The 15,724-nt window shown below is 45.6% G+C and overlaps 3 protein-coding genes across 4 annotated transcripts; 2 read left to right on the top strand and 1 right to left on the bottom strand.

The window, feature by feature from the left end:
• Positions 1-519: 519 nt before the first annotated feature.
• On the bottom strand, positions 520-5,792 carry LOC122613587 (lissencephaly-1 homolog). Its single transcript, XM_043787822.1, has 8 exons — positions 5,664-5,792; positions 2,444-2,551; positions 2,072-2,372; positions 1,845-2,001; positions 1,607-1,784; positions 1,406-1,541; positions 987-1,338; positions 520-921 (listed from the first exon to the last, which is right to left on the bottom strand). Exons 2-8 carry the CDS (start codon positions 2,479-2,481, stop codon positions 848-850), a joined length of 1,236 nt encoding a protein of 411 aa, XP_043643757.1. The 5' UTR covers positions 2,482-2,551; positions 5,664-5,792; the 3' UTR covers positions 520-847.
• Positions 5,793-6,315: 523 nt separating this feature from the next.
• Positions 6,316-13,284, top strand: LOC122613836 (phosphatidylinositol phosphatase PTPRQ). Its single transcript, XM_043788235.1, is given in 19 exon segments — positions 6,316-6,445; positions 7,866-8,022; positions 8,122-8,257; positions 8,326-8,438; positions 8,502-9,014; positions 9,075-9,227; positions 9,290-9,577; positions 9,632-9,942; positions 10,007-10,175; positions 10,292-10,414; positions 10,471-10,788; positions 10,890-11,231; positions 11,295-11,492; positions 11,495-11,897; positions 11,952-12,151; positions 12,209-12,279; positions 12,339-12,473; positions 12,530-12,904; positions 12,967-13,284. Coding segments are annotated over 18 exon segments (4,302 nt in total). The 5' UTR covers positions 6,316-6,445; positions 7,866-7,886.
• Positions 13,285-14,007: 723 nt separating this feature from the next.
• LOC122613838 (splicing factor YJU2) lies at positions 14,008-15,656 on the top strand. 2 transcript variants are annotated; one of them, XM_043788237.1, is made up of 4 exons: positions 14,008-14,086; positions 14,437-14,485; positions 14,540-15,108; positions 15,169-15,656. In XM_043788237.1, the coding sequence occupies exons 2-4, from the start codon at positions 14,462-14,464 to the stop codon at positions 15,590-15,592; spliced, it is 1,017 nt and encodes a 338-aa protein (XP_043644172.1). In that variant the 5' UTR covers positions 14,008-14,086; positions 14,437-14,461; the 3' UTR covers positions 15,593-15,656. The 2 variants fall into 2 exon arrangements, with proteins under 2 accessions (XP_043644172.1, XP_043644171.1); XM_043788236.1 differs by lacking the exon at positions 14,008-14,086 and adding an exon at positions 14,224-14,360.
• Positions 15,657-15,724: the final 68 nt, after the last annotated feature.

Raw genomic sequence — 15,724 nt, 5'->3', positions numbered from 1 at the left:
GTAAATTATATTTTGAACTTAAAGCCAACTTAAATTTGTAAGCATTTTGAAAGGTATTTTGTTTTTGTTGAAGATCCTTTCGCGAAAAAGAACACAAAACAGGAATTGTGTAAAGTGCATACGGTTAAAAGAAGCAAACTGTTATCGTAAAAACTACCTCAATTATGATAAAAAGCATGTTGCACTTCAAGTAATTCTCATTAACAAACTTCTCTTTGTGAGTACAAGTTTTCTTAGATGTTGAAATACTTTTTGCTTATATTTTTTATCAGCGAATTTAGCTATTATTATGCATACATTGCAAACACATCAACGTCATTGAATTTTTTCAAGTGAGTGCGAGTGCTCGGGTACATTTGTGGATGGAAAAACATTTCTGCGCCACATGGTACAACTACCTGTCGAATGAAATACAGTTTACCATTGTAAATACCTTTCATTCTCATCGAATTCTACGACAAATTCTAGTTAGGATGTCTGTTTTGTTTAGCGAGCCTGTGCTGGTTTATAAAGGAGGGCTTTAACTTTAAACGATAATCGTATGTAGGTATATTTTAGGCATTATGTTTATGTACTTTGTATAGTAGGTAGGTAGTTAGTTTAGTTAGAAGGTCGTACAATTAAATAAATAATTCGTTTTCGCCAGTTTCATTCATTTTTAAAATACAATATGTTCATTTTGCTTTCGGACGCTGACACAGAAAGCGTCTGGAAAATAAACTTTCGCGGAGGTGGCTGAGACTGCTCGTGTGTGTGGGCGTGGTGTGTGGGTATGTGATTTAATATATTAGCTTTATTTATGTTTAAATTGAGAAGTAAGCAGAACCCTTGCCGAGTTTTCCTTAATTTAACGACATTCCCAGACCTTAACTGTTTGATCTACGCTACCGCTAATAACGTACGGATGCGCTTTGTGAAAATCTGCAAGGAAACGCATGGTAAATATAAAAAATATAGTTCATATAAATAATTGGTGTGTGACCCACCTATGGAGGTGCAGAAATGCTGATGCGCGTATAGCGTCTTCATGCATCGCTTGTTGCGCAAGTCCCAGACCCGAATGGTTTTGTCATCGCTGGCCGACACCAAGTACTTGCCACCAGGATGGAATGCCAGGCCACGCACCCAGTTGTCATGGCCACTCAGGGTAAGCAGGCACAGACCGACGCTCACGTCCCAAATGCGAATGGTTTTGTCGCGAGAGCCGGAGGCCAGGAACGGGCCCTGGTGATGGCCCTTCTTGTTGTCAGCTCCGGCTGCCTCGTTAATCGCAGAGGCTGCGGCTTCCGGCGCCCAGGCAATGCACTCCACAGTATGCTCATGATCGCGTAATTCAACCTGCAGATGAATCAAACCGTCGTTAGACTCTTCATTGCCAGCTGAAGCTACAATTCGCCATGCTCACCTTGCAGTCTTTTGAATTCGTCAACCAAACACGTATTGTCTGATCATTTGAGCATGTGGCAAAGATGCTGCCTTCGATGTGCACTCGCACCATTCGCACCCACTCTCGATGGCCTGTGTAGGTTTTCACACAGTAGCTGAAGGTGAGAAATCACATGTTGGTCACAGATATCCTTTATAAGCAGCAATCTTTTATACTCACCCTGTGGCCACCTCCCACATTTTAATAGTGCGGTCCCGTGATGCAGAGAGAACGTAATCTCCGGCCGGCACAAAGGCCACCGACGAGACATTGTGATCGTGACCATGCATGGTTTTGATACACTCGTAGCTCTGCTGGAAATCCCACAATTTGATGGACAAGTCCGCGCTGCAGGAAGCTATTTCAAATAAAACAAAATTAATGGCTTTTTACAATTTGAAATGTGTCAAGGTCTCACCTAATAGCTTGCCCTGGGCATCGAATGCCACATCCTGCACCGAGTCCGTGTGTCCCTTCAGACTGCGCTCGTACTCGCCGGTTTCGAAGTCCCAAATCCTAATGGTGGCGTCTTCGGATGCGGAAACCATAAGACCAAAGATAGGATGAAAAATTACCTGCAATAATGAAATAAAAGTTATTGTTTATCAACTTCTTAACTTGTTAATCGACTTAAGGCCAACATACCCTTGTTATGCTGGCACGATGACCGGTTAGGGAGAACTTCTCTGGCGGCCGCGGTATCCATTCTCCGGGCGTCCGTTTGTTCTTTGTGGGCGCGCCCTCGATGACCTCCTTCTCAGCTTCAGTGAGCTTAGCCTCTAGTTCCATCACTTTCTTCTGCAGCCTGATGACGGACGTCCACTTCTTCTCCAACAGTCCGCCAAACTTCTTTTCCACTTCTGTGCTGAGATCGGCCTCCTTGCGGAAGGTCTCCAATGAGTCGGCGTAGCCATTTGAGCCCAGGTAATCGGCAATCGCTTGGTTACTGATGGAGGCAAAATTTTAAAGATTAGATTATAGAGTACACACAACATATATCAGATGTTTGGGACTTACAGCTCCTCGCGCTGCCGCTGCGACAACACCATTTTCATACTGTTTTCCGATTTGGCTTGTTTTGCTTCTCTCGTTCGATTCGGTTTTCCGCCTTCAATTCGTGTAATTCTGCAATCGAAAAGGTAGACACTTAATATGTGTACAGTAGTTCTTTCCGCAGTCAGATATAAGATATATTTCCTATATATCTAGAAACCCATTTCATTACAGAGAATTATGAATATTTCGTGGTTCGTCTAAGGAAATTCTACTGTGCAATGATGAATCGCTGTGTTGGAGACAGGAAATTGATTTCGTAAAACTTAAATGCCAAAAATGCCAGCAAGTTTCGTTTGAGTTCTCATGGAGGGCAAGTCACCCACATTTTCTTGGATTTTTTGGCAGCAGTATTTCAGTTTCCTATGCTCAGCTTTCGTCTAGTCATTATACTGTTTTTATTCTCTTCTTTACTCCCAAAACCCAAAGCGGAGCATCATCATTATCGTCGTCTTTGGTTTCTGGCACACATTTTTGTGTTGCCCGTGCCTCAAATAATTGGGCAAAAAAATGATAATCGAAACTTTGGCAAAGCTTAAAGCGAACCACCATTTGGTAACCCTGCAATCGACATGCACTCGTCATAAGCGAGTTCAAGGGTCGATTCCACATGGAATTGGGCACAAACAATACGGTGGGAGCGGTGTTTGTATGATTAGTGCCCGTTTTTTTTGGACTGCAAAACCTATTTAATCAACTCAAGGTGGCCAAATCACGGGTATAACACGCAATAAAACAGCAGCAATCGGAAACAAATAGCAAACGCATATCTGACGTACTTGATAACGACGGACAACTGACGCGTTGCCAACAAATACCAGTGACGGAAAATCCACGGCAAGGCAAAGCCAATTAGCCGGACTTAACGGTGGTTCAAGCAACTTCTTATAGGTAAATAAGGCTGCGAAAGAGCGTGCGAGCGAAGAAGCAGAACAAACACGGACACCAGAGGTGCAATTGATAGCATCAAACCGAATACTTTTACTTATTAACCAATTTAAGTAGTACTGAAACGTTACTTTTTTAAAGTATTTAATATACGATCATGCAATCTTTCATTATTTCTTGTCTAATAAAAATATTTAACTTTATCCTCAGCTTGAAAAATAAATAGACTATTTACAGACAAACTTCAATCGTAGTCTTTTAAAACGTAAACATCTTGAATTGAGACCTACTATCTTGGCCCAACCTGTAAGAGACACTCTCACACATCACGGACTAGGAAATGACGTTTTCAAATTATTTTTGGCCAAATGATATTTAACGATTTTTTTGAACTAGCAAATATGCCAAAAAAGACAAGCAAAAACTGACCAAACGGGTTCGCAGTCGAGTTCGATTCGGAACCGCCACTCAATATAGCCGTGAGTCATGCGGCTGGACGCGACTTGGACTACTCCTATACTGGCTGGCTTATCAGCTGTATTGGAGCACTTGGCGCTCATCGTTTGCATATTGTGGGTGGATGTTTGGCTGCGCGCTAACTGCGCATCTAAATATATCTCAGGAAAATCAATGAAAAGCGTTGCGAACGTCACGAGTATTAATGGAAAAGTGGAGCGTGGGCAGCAAAGTGGGGTTAAGATGGTGGCGGTTCCCTAAGCCCCCGGAGCACCGAATGGAGTCAACACTGTTTGTGTTGTGGCAACCAGGCATTCCGCAGCACAAAGCCATGCGCATTGTAACCGTAAAGCTGTGGGTGTGTGCCACATGGGGAAGGCAAAACAATGGGAAGGGGGCGTTTGGGTCGCACGCCATACCAGAAATGTTACTAAATCAGTGTAAAAAAATACGCGATTCTCATTGTTGCACTTGCCCAAGCTGATTTAATATTTGAATTTTAAATGGTCTTGTGTGGGCGTGAGAGCGAGATAGTTGGCAAGGGGAATAGACCAGGGCTGCACACCTCACACACACGAACACAGTAAGGTCTTGTATTTTAAGGATCTTTCTCTCCCTCTCAATCCCCTTTTCGTTTGGATTCGCTTGCTGATTCTCTCTCTCTCCCGCTCTGGCAAACAGACCTTGCACTTGCCTTTGCTTGTTTATTTGCGTGTTTCATTGATTAGCACACACTCACACACGCGCCGGCGAGCAAATGCAACTGCAATTTCAAGTGCAAAAAGAGAGAGGGAAAAGGAAAACAATAACCAAAAAAGCTTTGAACTCCAGCTTTAACCCCTCGGCGGGCATCGAAAGCAGGGACTAACCGTTAGCGCTGGGTCTTTTTGTTTTGCCTTTCTTTAACCCACTGCTGGGAACGTGCAAAAAGCTCGTAACCAGATAATAGAAACAATTTGCAGTGTCAGGAGCGCTTTCCACACATTCTGGGAAATCGCAACGGGTCTTGAATACCTATAAGAATGCCGCAGCGAAAATCCCAAAACGGAAAACTGTAAAAAAAAAAACAAAAACAACAACACAAGCACAGCGAAGAAAATAAAACGAGATTTCTTGTGCATTGGCAGAACTGGTTTGCCCAGTAATAGGTGTTGGTCTATGGGGGAACGGGAAGTACATATATGCAAGGAATCGGCCAGTTCGGGGACTCGACTTGGCTAAAAATCGATCAATTCTACTTTTGGCGAGGGGGAGGACTCCAACACATGCGCGAAAATCCACAGACATCGTCACTCGCACACACAAACACTCGCGCACGCACACCAACGCACGCGATGTGTCATCGCTTTCTGGTGGTTGTAAATAAAATGTAATCGTAGTTCGTTTCTACACTTATTTACTGATCGCCTTTTTGTTCAACGCACTACTTTTTTTGTGCATAATTTGCATAACTCTTTCGCTTGTTGTTTCATTCTCTTTTCAATAACAAACACAATAACAACAACAGTTTGAACGAAAATACTGTTACGACGGCCATCTTGGATAGAGAGAGGGGCCAAGAGAAAGAAATGTCCCAAAGGCAATATGCAAAATGGGGATAAGGACAAATATCCAATCGCATATATAGAATATTATTTTTTTCGACTCCATCAAACTTGGTACATAGGGCGCGCACTAACACTCTGCCATTGGCAGTTTTGTACATATGACGTTTTTTTTTTTCATTTTTCCCAGTTGCCCATTACACAGTTTGGTTGCGAAAAATCCAATTTGCTTGGGTGTTCTTTTTACAGCGCGACGACTTGATGTTTGTTCTCATTATGCAGCGAACTTTACTTACATCAATTTAGTTTTTCATATATTTATAATTATGCTTATTTATTTATGTTTAATCGAATTATACGAAAAGAATTACGCAGAAAAGTGACGAGCGGACGAAAATGCTTCGATTAGTGTGACCGCGGTGCAAGCAGCTGAAAAAGCATCACGGGACTATCGATTGTAGCGACTTACTATCGATTCAAGGCAGCGATGTTGAAACTGACCGTTAAAATATTTAATTACTTATAAATACTTATTAAATCATGTCAATGTAATTTTAAATGTAGTATTTAAAGAAGTAAAATTATTGAGTAATGAACGAGTTGATTAAACCTTGACTTAAGCACCTACTTGGATGCAGGCGCAGTGTAAACAGCTTATAAAATTGGCGCGCGGTTTGAAATACTGATAAGGAAATGGACCTTCGCCAACTTTTTTGTACGGAACCATACAGCAAGTTAGTGATCAAAATGGAATCCAATTATTTATGCCATATAAGAACTTTCATTATTCGATTGTCAACACTGCAGTTCGCTAATTGTAAACTGACTTTGTTGTTATCTTACGCACACACTCGCGATGGGAGTAAACTTTCCTTATCACTGCTCACTCAGCTCCAGAACAACGCAACCGATTTATTGAGTACTCCCTTTGGCGCTCAGTGTTCGAGAATCGCTCAGCGGAAACGGTTATAATTACTGGTATTCGGCCAGCACATTCGTTATTCATATTCAGTGCCGAAATTTCGTCGTCTCGCGCCCCCAAAACAGCAACAACAATTTTAGCAACCATCTGCCACCTGTGAGTGCATGGTTTCGAACACAATCTCAACCTTTCATTGGGAAATTGACGAATAATGTAAATCATTTGCCAAATTTTGGGCACTCGTGTGTTATCAGTGTTCGATTTAATCAGCCATTTGTACGCATTACATTATGCCAGGATAGCTGCTATATCGCTCGATTCGGTTGGCTATATGTAGATATGTAGATTATTCAGATTTGCATTGGTGATTTACTAATCCTGCGCTGGCAGATCCTCCCGGCCTTCTAGCGTTTAAATACTGAAATCGAAAGCCATTTATGAGCCAGCCACCCATTTGGGTGGGTGTTATCAGGCGGACACTGATTATATGCCAATGATAAAGGCCGCTTGTTCGTGTGTAACCGTTAAATTGTTATTATTGGCTTATTTGGTGTTTTGAAAACCTCGGCGCACCGCGATTTGTTTAAACAATCGGGCACAGACATTGGCAAATTGTCACTGTTTCACACTCTCTGATAACCGTGCGCCATCAATAATGATCGGAAAATGTCATTTTATTTGCTTTAAAGAGCTGTCTTCTGCGGCTGCTTCCGTTGCGGCGACAACTGAAATTAGTAATTAGTGCTGCCAATTTCGTTGTGCGGAATTCTTACGATTAGAGCGCTTCGGTGACGCACTTCGCATATGGGCTATATGGTATAGTCTATATCTATTGCTACACCAATTTCAATTGCGACTGCGTGATGGGATTGCAAACGGAGCTCTGATTAATTGCATTTGAATGTGTGGATTTTCAGCGATTTCAGCGAATCCGTCGTTAATTTTTTCGATTACTATTGGGTTGTCCAACAAGCCATTATCAGTATCTGTATCTGTATCTGCTGACCACTTCTCCAGCATGTGAAGTGGCTTGATAAGATTCTAGGGATCCAAATGAAGAGAATAATGCGACTGCTGGCGTTCTCAACTTCATTCCCATGAACTTCCGCTGCCCTTAAAAACCAATACTCCATTGCTTCGAGTTTAAGCCACGACTTTGAGATACCCCACTTCCTTGCTGTGGTATCTCAACCCGTTTATGGTTTACATTTTCCAATTACGTGTGGCATTTCTGAAATGACCATAAATCGCTCGCAGACAATTTATGCAATGCCTTAATTTGTTGCGCTGGTCAGCAACTTGGAGATCCAGAATCGCTTCCCACAACGCGAGATAAACGAAAGTTCGGCGGCCACTAATTGTTTACGAATCACCTTTCGTTTGCCCACGTCCAGTGAACTCTTTTTTGTTGTGTTTATAAACAAATGAAACAGTGTGTGAGCCGCCAAGTGATTTGCAATTTTGGGCGAGGTTAATGCTTTGCGGAAAATTCCGAGAAGGAACCGGTTGCATTAGCTCCCCGCCGATAACCATTTGTTATTAATAATTAATAACGCATTACTCACCGCCACAGCAGCAGGAGCAATGAGGCCCTAAGATGCACTTCACAGACTGGAAGCAATCCTTCAGGGCTCACGCACCGATCCTTGTCCTTGTCCTGTGGATCGCCGGGGTCCAAGGACAGACCGATGATCCGCGGGCGGCAGTGAGTGAGAGCCAGGAGCTGGCCGAGAGTAAGTAACATATTATGACTGATATTGTGATATTATATAAATAGTAATACACTGTAATATATTCAAATAATACTAATTCCAATACTTGGCTTCCTCCAGAGGTGGAGGTGTCTGTGGTCTCCACGGTCTATACACTCGCGTTCAGCATCTCCGACGAGTCGGAGTACTCCATCGATAAGGTGACCTGTCGCAATGGCACCGGATCGGAAACCGAAGCCAACGCAGCTCACGTGTGGTTAGTAGAACGTTTTGAGTTTAAGGACACTCCGGACTAATAGTAATACTAATACCTATGATTGCTAGCGAAAACCTCAATCCTTGCACCTTCTACACGTCGGTGGTTTCGTTCCGGTCAAAAGTCGTCGGCAAACCATCGCCTTCCGACCAAACCAAATATGCCTACACTGAATATAAACGTGAGTTTATACATATTTGGCCCCTGAATAAAAAAAAACCCATATGATCTTGTGTCCACACAGAGCCCAAGACGAAGGTGACCTCCGTGGTGGCCACAGCGAACACAATCAAGGTGACCTGGCAGACGACCGACCGCGCCTGCGTGGAGTCCTTTGCGATTGCGGCCAAGGCGCCGGACTACACCAAGTCCGTTCAGCTGCTGAACGACAAAAGTTCTCAGACTTTTGTCAACTTGAGTGCCTGTCTGACGCACACGATCACCCTGGACACGAAGAACAACGCTAGTGTTGTGGTGGACACGGATACCACCGATGTGGACACCCAGTACGCGGAGCCCGGCGATCTTGCCATGAACATAACGAACCTGGCCAGTGGCATCACGGTGGTCACGTGGGGAGATCCCTCCGAGAAGAACTGCATCAGCAACTATGTCTTCAAGTGGCAACGCAACGATTGCGGAACGGGTCAGAACCAGGATACCACCACGGATGAGCCCAGTACGGAAACCACGAACGATGTTGACTACGTGACCACCACGCCAATGGAGACCACACCAGATCTGCCGAGTGATACAGGTAAACATTAGGTTCCCCTTACAAGCTCCTTTATGGTATGTGCTACGATAATCCCACCAGTTCAGTGCGAGTGGACCGATGCCTCCTCCGATGGTAAGCTGCGGGAGTACCTGCTAACCGATCTGCAGGGATGCGAGCTGTACACCTTTCAGGTGTTCATCAACGAGAACAGCACGGCCAAGGCCTCGCAGCAGTTTACTTCGGCAGAAAAGAGTGGGTATAACCAGAAGCCACATAACCAAATAACCCATCATCCCATACCTCCCATACTTTAGTGGTCAGTGCGGTCTATGAGCCCAGACCCACCGCCGATCCCACCCAGCTGCATTGGACTTGGTCGTCTCCCCAAAATCATCCCAAATGCGTGGCGAATTACAATGTAACGCTGACGGGGCCCTTTCAACGGTCGGAAAACAAAACCTATAACGTGGTCACCAAGGAGACGTTCGCTACCTTCGCCGATCTCGATCCGTGTGGCATATACTTGGTGGAGATCGTGCCCAATCAGCTGAATGGAACCACTGGAACCAAGTACCAGGAGCAGAGCACCGTTGCCGAGGATCGTGAGTGACTCATCCGAATTCATCCGACAGCTACGACTGATTATCTTCTTGTAGAGCCTTCCGAGATTCAGGATCCCGTAGTGGAACCGAGCGCCTACTCGATGGAGGTGAGCTGGAAGACGCCCACGTACGCCGATCTCTGCATCGATGGCTACCGACTGTCCGGCTGGATGGAGGATGATAAGCTGGTCGAGGTGGAGGCACTTAGTGTAACCACGCAGAACACGACGGTGGTCTTCGACAAGAATCTGCTGGCCTGCCAGCTCTACATCCTCCAGATAATCCCATATACCAAGGAAAACCTCGATGGCCAGCTCAGACAGGTCAGCGTGGAGACCAAAGCGGCTATAGTCGATATCTCAAAGGTACTACTTATACTTAATGTATTCGTTGACCATTTTTTACTGACAGCATGTGTTTTTGCGGTAGGTCAAGCTGGAAATGAAGCAAGCTGGCTCCCAATTCATTGAGTTAACCGCCTTCAATGCGGACTACAACAACACCTGTCCGACGCTCTTTGCGCTCTTCAGCTGCAATGCCACCACCCATGTCCGCTATCCGTATGCGGAGCAGTACGTGGAGGGACACAGCAAACAAGGTGGGTACTGGTCATCCAGGCTAGGGGCATCCTATGGATTTCATATGGGTACCTTATGGGTATCCTATGAGGATACAGATAGTCAGATAGCTGTTCTAATCCTATTCCATTCTCAGGTTTCAATGCCAGTCTCAGTCCACTTTCGCCGTATACGGTCCACGTCTGCAGAGTAATACTCTACAATGTGGCAGGACCTTCCGATCCAATGATCCAGACCAATCTGCAAACCACAGCCTACTGTAAGATATAGCGATCTATACATGACACCTATATGTAAATGGCAATCCAATTGCAGTTCCCGAGGTGCCGGAGAACGTGACGCTGGAGAAGAGCACTGTGAGCAGCCTACTGTTCAACTGGGATCCGCCCACGTACACAAATGGACCCATGAAGTACTACCAGGTTTTCCTGATGCGCCACGAGGCCAGCTACTTTGTGCCCGAGGAGTGCGCCGAGGTGCCTCAGGACACCAAGTCGGAGACCAAGGGCGATCCCAATGTGAACTTCACGGGTCTGGCCCCGGCGGTTCGTTATATGATGCAGGTGGCGGCACAGAATGACTTCGGCATGGGCATCTATACCGAACCCGTAATTGGCACCACTTTGCCCGGAGGTAAGTTAAGCACCTGGACTTGATTATCCAAAGGTGTCCTGATGATCCTGTTTACATGGGTGCACAATTCTTGCAATATATCAACATTTCCAACCTTGCAGTATCCGACAGCGTGACCCAGTTGACCGTTCTGTCCCAAGGTCCGAAGAACAACAACACCGAATACGAGGCGAACGTGACCATCACGTGGAATGTGCCTTGCAAGTCCCATGGCGATATAGAGTACTTCCAGCTGAACTTCACAGGCTCACGGACGAACTACGCTCCAGTCACACTGCAACGGAGGGTCCAACTGGACACGGGGAATAAACAGGGACGGATGTCCTACACGGAGACGGAAATGCAGCCGCAGTTTGACTATACGGTGGAGGTGTCCGTGAAGAATCGCGATTTGGAGCAGTTGAGCAGCAGCGTGGCTGGCAATTGGCAGTCGCCGCCGGGACGTAAGTATCGGAATTGTGGCACAACCATAAGGCCTTGATTACCATCCGTGTACCTTCTTGCAGTGCCCACCATTCCGAGTGAAGAGCTGATCAAGCAAATGCGCGCCAACGTCGACGAGACGTCCAGTCCAACGAAAACGGCCCTTGTCCGGCTTCCTGCCGACATCATGACATCCGAGTTCGGTGACATCAAGTGGGTGGCACTGATGGTCTCGCAGAAGAACTGCGCTGGTGTCCCGCACCTCAAATACGATGTGAGCAGCGATGGCCAAAGGTTCTATCCTACCAAGCTGCCGGAGCCGATGGCACCGGCGACTGCAGCCTGGAGTACCAAACCACCGAGGAGCGCTGGCATCCGGAACCCGTCCAACGTCTGGGAAGGAATGGAGAGCTAACCACCGATGAGGAAATCGTTTTTACCATCGGAGTGGACAAGTGTTCCGAGATCACGAAGACGTACTGCAATGGACCATTGCTACCTGACACGGATTACAACGTTGTGGTGAGACTGTTCACCGCGTCTGGTTATAGCGATGCCGCCGTGCTCAACTTCAAAACCAAGGCGGCCATCAAGGTGACCCTGATCCTGGTGAGCGTTTGCAGCTGTCTGCTGCTGGCCTTCGTGCTGGGATTGACGGTTCTCTGGGTGCGAAAGCGATTGGACTGGTAAGTCAACGATGCAATCTTCTCCAGCAAAACGACTTAACTCCTTTGGTGCAGGAAACGGGACTCTGGCCAGGGTATCGAGGACCCCTTCGGCAATGTCATTGCCAAGAACTTTGCCATCTTTTATGCAGAGGTCGCCAAGCCGGAGAAGTTGACCAGGGAGTTTAAGGAGATCACCGTCGTGGCCTTGGAGCTCAGCTACTCCGCCTCCGAATTGGGTTGCCACAAGAATCGCTATGCGGACATATACCCCTGTAAGTACGAATTTAAATACGAATGGTAAATACCTCTCTAATTTTCCCATTTTAAAGACGACAAGAATCGCGTGATTCTGGACATCGATGCGGAGGGCTCGGACTACATCAATGCCTCCTTCATAGATGTAAGTTGTGGTTGCTTACAAGATAAAAAAAAATCCTCTTAAATGCACCTACTTCACAGGGTCACACCCGGAAGAAGGAGTACATAGCCACCCAGGGACCAAAACCGGAGAGTGTGATGGACTTTTGGCGCATGGTCCTCCAGTACAACGTGCGGGTCATTGTGCAAGTGACCCAGTTTCGCGAGGGCAATACGGTAAGGTACATGGTAAGGTCCTCGAAATGGGAGCTAAGCCGGCGTTTCGTCCACAGATAAAGTGCCACGAGTACTATCCTTATAACGCGCGTGGATTGACCGTGACTATCAAGTCCAAGGAGGTGATGGAGCTGTACGATCGCACTGAGTTGACCGTGGTGCACGATAAGTACGGGCTGAAGGAGAAGGTCGTCCACTACTATTTCAAAAAGTGGCCCGATCACGGCGTGCCCGAGGATCCCATGCACTTGATTGCGTTCGTGAAGAGGGTGAAGGCGGAACGGCGACCCAGTTACTCGCCCATCGTGGTCCATTGCAGTGCGGGAGTGGGCAGAACGGGCACCTTTATCGGTCTGGATCTGATCATGCAGCGATTGAAGAGCGAGTCGAAAATCAATATATTCGAAACGGTCAAAAAACTGCGTTTTCAGGTGAGTTTTTCAATGGTAACTAATACCCATTGCATTTATCCTACTACTTCTCTAACCTGCAGCGCATGAAAATGGTGCAAACGCAGCAGCAGTACACGTTCCTCTATGCCTGCACCTATGAGCTGGTCAAGCATAAGATTCCCCGAGCTGCCTTGAAACTGGAGGGGCGTTCCAAGTCCGAGACCATGCCCGCCATTCCCGCACCCAAAAAGGTGAGCTTTCCGGACGTGGATGTCGGCGACGGGCAGGTGTCATCGGCACCGTTGTCCGAAGTGGAGAACGGTGTGCCCATCCTGCAGCTGCCCGCTCGGTACTCCGGTCTGCGGAGGAGCAGTCCACCTGACGAAAACAATGGTCCAACTACCAGCAGCAATATGTGAGAGGATCTGTGTTCCGATAAAATTTGTATAAACGATGTGTTGACAACGCAGCAGCAATAGTAGCCAAAGAAATGTGTGTCTAAAGTGTAAATTTAGCGTGAAACGTGGATATAAATTTGGTAATTGCACTTGAAAAACGGATTTTGTACATAAATGTTATTTAAAAAGAAGCGCATGTATAGCACAAAACTGTATTTTATGTAACTTATTTATTAAAATGGGCTATTTGTTTATTTAAAAAAGTTCAAAGGAAAAGTAAAGAAATTATGAACTAAAATAAACCAATTTATATCGTGTATAACAGTTTATACCACTTTTTATTAAATTCAAATTTGGCGGTAAATGCAACTGGAAACAGAAAGAGCGAGACAGCTATATTTTCGAAACGGCGAAGTACGCCTTACAACACTATTTACTGCATAAATTGTACAGCACTGCTACGTAGATAAATAAATTTTATTTATTTTAGTTGAAAATAAATCGTACTCCTCAAAATGTCCGAGCGAAAGGTCTTAAACGTAAGTAAATACATGTTAAGCTAACAGAGCACCACTTGACCGACTCCTCTGCAGAAATACTATCCCCCGGACTTCGATCCGTCGAAGATTCCGCGCATGAAATTGGCCAAAAACCGCCAGTACACCGTGAGATTGATGGCTCCATTTAATATGCGCTGCAAGACCTGTGGGGAATGTTCCGATAAAATTTGTATAAACGATGTGTTGACAACGCAGCAGCAATAGTAGCCAAAGAAATGTGTGTCTAAAGTGTAAATTTAGCGTGAAACGTGGATATAAATTTGGTAATTGCACTTGAAAAACGGATTTTGTACATAAATGTTATTTAAAAAGAAGCGCATGTATAGCACAAAACTGTATTTTATGTAACTTATTTATTAAAATGGGCTATTTGTTTATTTAAAAAAGTTCAAAGGAAAAGTAAAGAAATTATGAACTAAAATAAACCAATTTATATCGTGTATAACAGTTTATACCACTTTTTATTAAATTCAAATTTGGCGGTAAATGCAACTGGAAACAGAAAGAGCGAGACAGCTATATTTTCGAAACGGCGAAGTACGCCTTACAACACTATTTACTGCATAAATTGTACAGCACTGCTACGTAGATAAATAAATTTTATTTATTTTAGTTGAAAATAAATCGTACTCCTCAAAATGTCCGAGCGAAAGGTCTTAAACGTAAGTAAATACATGTTAAGCTAACAGAGCACCACTTGACCGACTCCTCTGCAGAAATACTATCCCCCGGACTTCGATCCGTCGAAGATTCCGCGCATGAAATTGGCCAAAAACCGCCAGTACACCGTGAGATTGATGGCTCCATTTAATATGCGCTGCAAGACCTGTGGGGAATACATCTACAAAGGCAAGAAGTTCAACGCTCGCAAGGAGGACGTGGAGAACGAAACCTACCTGGGCATTAGGATCTATCGGTTCTACATCAAGTGCACGCGATGCCTGCAGGAGATCTCCTTCAAGACAGATCCGCAGAACACGGATTACGAGATTGAGGCGGGTGCCACCAGGAATTTCATGGCCCTCAAGTTGGCCGAGGAGCAGGCACGCCGCGAGGAGCAGGAATTGCGCGAGGAGGAGGCCAACAATCCCATGAAGCTGCTCGAGAACCGCACACAACAGTCGCGCAACGAGATCGAAATGATCGAGAGCCTGGAGGAGTTGCGCGATCTCAACCGGCGCCAGCAGACAGTGGACTACAACACTCTGCTGCAGCAGTACAACACGGTGGAGACGGAGAGAGAGCGCCAGGAGCGGGAGGAGCGCGAAGACGAGGATTTCATCAAGTGGGTTTATTACTAGATATTATATCCAGTCTCTATTTTTACCACATTGCATTTCCCCAGGTCTGTAAACTTTAGGAACAAACCAGAAGGAAGCTCCCGTGTTGTTGCCGAGGAAATCATTGAGGAGGTCAAGGAGGAACCGTTGGATCCATTGCCAGCTCCACCACCAGCCAAACAGGCCAAGCCCAGCACGCTAAGTGTTTCAGCCACATCATCCAGCAAAGCATCTGCAGCACAGTCCCTGGTCAAAAGAAAGGCTCCTTTGGTACTGGTTAAACCCAAGACAACTCCAGCAGCGAAGCCAGTTGAACCACAGTCCAAGGAAGCCAATGGAACGACGCAAGGCGAATCTAAACCAGCAACAACGATGACCTCAGTGGCATCCGCACCACCGGAAACTAAAGCTACAAAGCAGCCAGCTGCCGCTCCAGCTGGACTTTCCCTCTTGGCTGCCTACAGTGACAGCTCAGAGGATTCCAACTGACCAAGCATTTACCTGACACATCTAACAACTCAAGACAGATTAAAGGAAGTTCAAATAACACAAACAATCGATGGTTTTATTCTTATGAACTTGAAACAATCCGCATTTTATTAAATTCCCATTAAGTAAAAG

This window comes from Drosophila teissieri, chromosome 2R, assembly GCF_016746235.2.
Source record: "Drosophila teissieri strain GT53w chromosome 2R, Prin_Dtei_1.1, whole genome shotgun sequence".
NCBI classification, from domain to species: Eukaryota; Metazoa; Arthropoda; class Insecta; order Diptera; family Drosophilidae; genus Drosophila; species Drosophila teissieri.
The sequence above is the reverse complement of the archived record's forward strand: the minus strand, read 5'-3'. Positions and strand labels throughout refer to the sequence as shown.

Excerpts from the sequence above, each read along its gene's own strand:
- LOC122613587 (XM_043787822.1), bottom strand. The coding sequence starts at position 2,481 with ATGAAAATGGTGTTGTCGCAGCGGCAGCGCGAGGAGCT. Across the intron at positions 1,542-1,606 it reads ATGTGGGAGGTGGCCACAGG|CTACTGTGTGAAAACCTACA; the intron begins GTGAGTATAAAA and ends TCTCACCTTCAG. Across the intron at positions 1,339-1,405 it reads CGAATTCAAAAGACTGCAAG|GTTGAATTACGCGATCATGA; the intron begins GTGAGCATGGCG and ends ATTCATCTGCAG.
- LOC122613838 (XM_043788237.1), top strand. The coding sequence starts at position 14,462 with ATGTCCGAGCGAAAGGTCTTAAAC. Across the intron at positions 14,486-14,539 it reads CCGAGCGAAAGGTCTTAAAC|AAATACTATCCCCCGGACTT; the intron begins GTAAGTAAATAC and ends ACTCCTCTGCAG. Across the intron at positions 15,109-15,168 it reads GAAGACGAGGATTTCATCAA|GTCTGTAAACTTTAGGAACA; the intron begins GTGGGTTTATTA and ends GCATTTCCCCAG.